The sequence below is a fragment of the Catharus ustulatus genome, chromosome 10 (genome assembly GCF_009819885.2).
Source record: "Catharus ustulatus isolate bCatUst1 chromosome 10, bCatUst1.pri.v2, whole genome shotgun sequence".
Classification (NCBI taxonomy): domain Eukaryota; kingdom Metazoa; phylum Chordata; class Aves; order Passeriformes; family Turdidae; genus Catharus; species Catharus ustulatus.
This window is the reverse complement of record NC_046230.1, coordinates 8,214,839-8,220,838: the sequence shown is the minus strand read 5'-3', so window position 1 is coordinate 8,220,838 and position 6,000 is coordinate 8,214,839. Positions and strand designations below refer to the sequence as shown.

The window sequence follows — 6,000 nt, the reverse complement described above, 5'->3', positions numbered from 1 at the left end:
CGCGGCGAGCGCCGGGGCCCGTCCTCTGCCGCTCACCGGGGAAGCGCCGCTCAGAGCGGCCCATCCCCGCCCGTCCATGCACATCTCTGCCCGTCCATGCACATCTCTGCCGGTCCCTGGACACCTCTGCCAGTCCCTGCCCATCTCTGTCGGTCCTTGTCCACTTCTGCCCGTCCCTGCTCCTCCCTGTCCATCCATCTCTGTCCGTCCCTGTCCATCCCTGCCCGTCCCGCTCCCTCCCGGTCCGTCCCTGTCCATCCCTGCCCGTCCCTGTCCCTCCCGGTCCGGCCCCGGGGAGCCCTGCCGCGGGAGCCGCTGCTCCCGGCAGGTGGCGCTGTTGCTCAACGGTGGCGCGGGGCCGGGCCGGGCCGGGCCGGGCGGGGCGGCGGCAGCTCCGGGACGCTCCCAGGACGCTCCCGGGACGCGCGGCCGCCGCGGGCTCGGCGCGGAGCAGGTCCGTGTGCGCGCCGCGGCCGCAGCTCCCCCGCCAGCCTGCCTCTCCTAACTTTGCCTTTTCGCCTTTCCCGTCATCGTCCGGAGCCGGGACGCTGCTGAGGTCGCGGAAAGCCCGCCGGCCGTGCCCGCCCGCTGGGGCAGCGCTCCCGCACGGCCCCGCCGAGCGCCCCGCAGCGCGGCTCCCCGCGGGGGCGGGGCGGGGCGGCGCGCGCGGCGCGGAGCGGGCGGCGATTGGCGGCGGCGCCTGACGGACGGGCGGGCCCCGCCCCCTTGGCAATGTCTAGCGCGCGCCGCGCGCCCCATGTAGGCAGTTATTCCGCTGGGATAGCGCGGCCGGAGCGCGGCGGCGGCATGGCCGGGGTCCCGATCTGCGCCCTCCTCCCACTCCTCGTCGGCGTCTGCGGCGCCGTCACCGGCTCGCGGGTCTATCCCGCCAACGAAGGTGAGACTTGCCGGCGGCCGCGCCGCGCGTTCTCCCGGCGGGGTGCCGGGGCAAAGTTCGGTGTCCCCGGGGCGGGCAGCGGTGCTGTCCCGTCCCCTCCCCGCCTCGGCGCTCCGCTCGCCGCCGGGACGGCGCTTGTCCCGCGCTGCCCCGGCCGGTCGGTGCCCGTCTGGTCGGTGCCCGTCCGGCGGCCGCGGAGCTGCCCGAGCGGCGCTGCCGGGGCTGCCCGCGGTGCCGCACAGGTGTCGCGGGCGGAGCGGAGCGGCCGCCGCCTGCCCCGCGCGTCCCCCGAGCCGCCGCTGTCCCGGCCCGGCTGCAGCGCTCCCGCGAGCGGCGCCGGGGCGGCCCCGGAACGGAGGGCGGCTCACGGAACCGGTTCTCCCGGGAGCGCTCGGCGGCTCCGCGCCGTTCCCCGGGGCCCCGGTTCAGCCCGTTCTGCGGGACGGTCCGGCGGCGGCTCCGCGGGGGATGCCCGCGGCCGTCCCGCGGTGTGGGCGGGCGGCGCCGGTGGCCTCGGGAACCCCTGGCAGGTCTCTCGGTGCCCAGCCGTGCTCTCAGGCTCCCGGGAAGTGCCGGCTTTGGGCCGTGGCTGGCATGCGGGCGCGCTGTCCCCGGCGGCAGGCGGTGCGCGGTGCCCAGCGCCGGGAGCGCTCCGAGCGGCGCTGCGCTGCCTCTCGCAGGTGCCGCCGCTCCACGCTCCGCTCCGCGCCCCGAGCGCCTCCGCCGCGCCGGGAAACGAGCGCGGGGATCCTCAGAGAGAGTTTGGAAGTGTTTGTAAGATATCGGCGCGGTCGGAAATAACATTTCATTTCAAGGGGAAGGTGGATGCGATCGTGCTCCGCACATATGGAAACGTTCAGGTAAACCATTTATTTTAATATTGCCTTCTGGCAGCTGGAATTTAATCTCTTTTATTTGTACCTTTCTGCAGTTACCTTGCTGGATTCCAGATCAGTTCAGGGAGAGCTGGGGTGGATAGCAAGTCCCCTGGAAGGAGGGGTAAGTTTTAAACCGCTATCTGATCAAAAGGGTAAAGGGGGTGATTAGTAACTTTCAGAGAGTCCTAATGGCTCGATTATTGTTGATTGTGGTGAGGAGGTCAGATTTCTTCCCTGGCTTACCAAGTGAATTGCTCTTTGTTGGAGAAACTCTATACTCCCTTTGGATAGTTCTGTCATGGAATAAGTGGAAACCAAAAGGGCAGAAAAGAGGTTTCAGAATTAAGAGATTGGTTGAGGCATGGGCTTAGATGTCTATTTAAAACTGAAATACCAACAAGAAATGTGATCTGCCGGCTGAATTGGCATTCTTGACTGCTATTATTTTATCTGTGGACTGTCTTGGCTGGGAGATGTTCAGGGCAATTGCTGTTCTATTTCTGGATGAAAGAGTAGGGATCAATATACACGATAGACCTTTTGTTGTGATGGGACAGTTGTCCTGTTTCAGGGTGTAAACATCGTGTGTTTTGGGTTCTGAGCAGATAAAGTGCAGCACCCAGTGCTTGACTGTGTTTCCTTGGAGTTTCTTTGTATGTACTTTTACAATTATCTTGTTGAACAGAAGGCTGCTCCAATGCACTGCCCAGCGGTGATGTGATGATGTTAAGAGGTTCATTGTGCGCTTAGAGTCCCTTTGCTTAGACAGCTGCACATAAGGTAGCTTTATTTTTTGGCTTAACTCTGTATTATTGGATGCTCCTTGCTGCTGCCTCATCTGTGCCCTGACCTGCAGGGTGCCCAGTGCCTCTCTGGGAAACTCCTTCGAATGTTGGACTCTGGAGTTGCTGTGATCTGGAGGAGACCGTACTTCATGGGACATTTTCTTTTAATAAGCAATTAGAAAGGCTTTTTCTTTCTGTATATGAACAATATAAGCAAAAATGCCAGCAATGCCCACTAAACATGAATGTAAAAAAAATCTCAATTCCTTTTAATATTAAATGACTAAAAGCAGCTTGGACTCCTTAAGCAGAAGTAACTAAGTCAAAGTGTTTGAAAAAGGAAAATCTCAAAGATCAGGACCTGTGCACAAGATAGCACTGGATTCTTCAGAAAACCTACAAATTTACTGTTTTTTTGTGTGCGTTCCCACTCGTAATTAGAAGGAGCAGAGCTAAGGAAACAGCAGTGAGCGGAAGGAATCCGAGGCTGCGTTGGCTGGTGATGCATTATGCATAAGCTCTGAATAACCCTAACACGGGAGAATGGGGGATTGTTCTGCTCCCCCATTGTTGTTCTGGGTGAACTTGACTACAGTCCTGGCTTGTGCTCCGCCGGAGCGCGCTGTGCTGTCCCCGAAAGTCGCTGCTTCAGAGAGTGGGGATGTGATTGGCAGGCCCCTGGCAGCGCCCACGGTGCACATTCAGTGCTGATTGCAGGCAATTGGCCCCATCTTTTGACAGCGTGGAAAGGTACAGCTCTATCTGGGTGAGTCGGGGCTGTGTTAGTCCCGCACCCTGGAAGTGTTGGTTAATGAGACGGGATCTTTCGGACAGCTCTCCGAGGGAACTCTGCACTGTGCGTTAGAACAGAACCCAAAATACAAGTTTTAATAAGTCAGCAGTGGAATCAATGATCAGAGGACAGCTGGATATTATTAATGGCTGTTGGAGTCCCCCTTTCTCCACGTGTTTTATTCTGAAAGCGCCATGCAAGCTTGAGAAGGAGCAATGTGTGCTCTTATTGTGGACGTGACTCGTTTCACTAAACCTACATCCGTGTGTTCTATTTTTAAGCCTGTAGTGAAAAATTTAAGAGTACATGGTCTGTTTCTGAGATACAGTGCTTGGAAAGCATTTATTTTACTTCATATGCTGCAGATTTATTTCAAGCAGCAGAAACAAACTCCTTTATCTTCCTGGGAAGAATTTGTCCTTCAGTATTTTTCTTTAACTGTGCATACTTTATTGTCTGTTAAAAAAAAGGTATTTTTCTAGATCCAAACCACATTGTTCTTGGGGTGTGAGGATTGTGTGGATAGGAAGGGCTGAAGATAAAAATTTAGGCATTTAGCAGTGACTAGCTATATAGTAGCCCCGGAGGAATTAATGAATTGCATTATAAATGTAATTAATGATTTACTCTTGCATTTCACAGTTGAAAAGCAGGTTTTGTGCTCAGAATGTTTTAATCTGCATCATTAAACTGTGGGAAGAGCTCAATTATAAAATTTAATTTCAGCTTGAAAGCAGAAAGTTACAGCTTTGACCACATACTTAGAATTACGAGTCATTTACAGTGTCTGGAAATCTTGGGCTGTAGTTATTTTCAGCTCTGTCAGAAAGATGCACTTGGGTTTGTTTTGTATATGTGTGTTAATGAAATAAGAAACCCAGCTCTGTACATTTGTGTGTCGGTCAGCAGATGGGTGTGTTGAGAACACGATCCAAAAACTGGCTGAATTCGGTTGCTGTGTGTCTGTTGACCTCAGTGGTCTCTCTATTGAATCCTATAGCAGCATCCTCCATTGTGTAAATGCACTAAAGGAAATCCCATCAACAAGTATTATTTCCCTCTGCTTCTTCCTTTCTCTTGTACCACACACAATATTGGTAGCATAGGCAATCTGAAGATAAGCAGAATGGAAAGTGATGGATCATAAAGACAATATTGTAACAGTGCACTAGCTCTGTGGTGCTCTAAATTAAACAAGGCTGTCTTCTTCCTAACAACATGTTACACTTTACATTGATAGATGACTTTTTAAGATTTATTTCTTCCTTTTCTCTGGAAAGGAGTGACATGCTGAGTATTGATTTCCCCCCTCCTTCATTTTAATTTGCAGTTATCTCTAGGCAGCAAATAAAATATTATTCTTTCTGCTCCTAGTGACTCATGGTGCTAACTGCTGTCATTCTATAAACGGATTCAGCTAAGCTGGAAGCTTTTTAAGTAAAAATCACTTGCATAAGAGCAATCCTTTGGAGAAGAATGCAGGATATTATACAAGAAGCCCCTTCATCTTAAGAAGGCTTCTGTTTATCAAAGCCATGGCTTCAGTAGTTCTGAAAAGCACTTCTGAAAAGTCTCTTTAAAGTTTTTCTAAGGATAATTTTATATGCTTCATTGTATTGCCTGCAAACCTAGTCAGCATATCATTATCTAATATTTGTATAGGAAGGATAAATTGAATAATATAAATGGAAGTGCTATGGTTTTGCTGTTTGGTTTTTTCCCCCCTGGAATGATTTCTTTTCATAATGCTCCTACTTTCCCTTCTCTCCCTGCCAGTAGAGCACTGTGATAAACTTTCTTCTGTCTATGATAATACTTGGAGCAATTTTTTTCAGAACTCTTGAGTATGTGTGCTTTCCTTTTCTGAGTTCATTATGCTGAACACCTGCATCTCCTTCTTCCATACCCACCTTGGATTACAGGTTGTTGTTGTTTCATAATCATGTGACCTGGTTGGCACTTCTGAAGGTGCCTGAACTTGATTTGAGGGGTGTAACGATTGTAAAGAATGCTGCTATCCTGATCTTTCAGCCCTTTCCCTCACTGCTGAACTTTTTGGGATTTTGATAATATGAATTCGGCAGTACCCTGACTTTTCCTCCAGAAAAAAAGATGTGTAGTATTGCTTCTTTTTTTTTTTTAATCTTCCCACTAGTAAGAAGCTCTGGATAACCAAGTTATGGTGGTGCTACTGATAGACTGATGATATTGTCTTTTTACCTGTTTTTCCTTCTCTAAGAGTTACCCAGGGCAAGGACCCAGTTCTCTGTAGACAGCTATTTCTGCCCAACTGCAAAGTAGAATTTATTCAGTCCGTCTGGGATATTGGTAGCCCAGGAAAGTAGTTGGCAGCTTAGAGAAATAAGGAATGGCTTAAGAGTTTTTAAAGTAAGTGGTAGTGATGCTTGAAATGAGGATGTCACTCTCTTTGTGGCTAAGTTGTACTGTGTCACCTGTTGGATATTCCCAGGTGCAAGGCAGGGTCCATGAGATATCTACTGCAGAGAAAACACTGTTCTGTGAGTCTGCAAAATTCTGTGTGCAGCCCTGCTCTAGGCAGTGTTCTGTGGACTGAACTGTACTGCAAGTAAACCCAGTCAGCTGAGGGAACATCCTTGGATTGGTTCAGAGGCCCTTAAAAAGCAT

At 51.5% G+C, this 6,000-nt stretch overlaps 1 protein-coding gene across 1 annotated transcript in view; it reads left to right on the top strand.

Moving 5' to 3' along the window:
- The first annotated feature begins 759 nt into the window (after window positions 1-759).
- Window positions 760-6,000, top strand: part of EPHA4 (EPH receptor A4) — a 103,597-nt gene continuing 98,356 nt past the window's right edge. Inside the window, exons 1-2 of the mRNA XM_033068587.2 lie at window positions 760-898; window positions 1,830-1,897. Coding sequence (XP_032924478.1) covers window positions 808-898; window positions 1,830-1,897 — 159 coding nt within the window. The 5' untranslated portion in view covers window positions 760-807. The remainder of the gene's footprint in view (window positions 899-1,829; window positions 1,898-6,000) is intronic.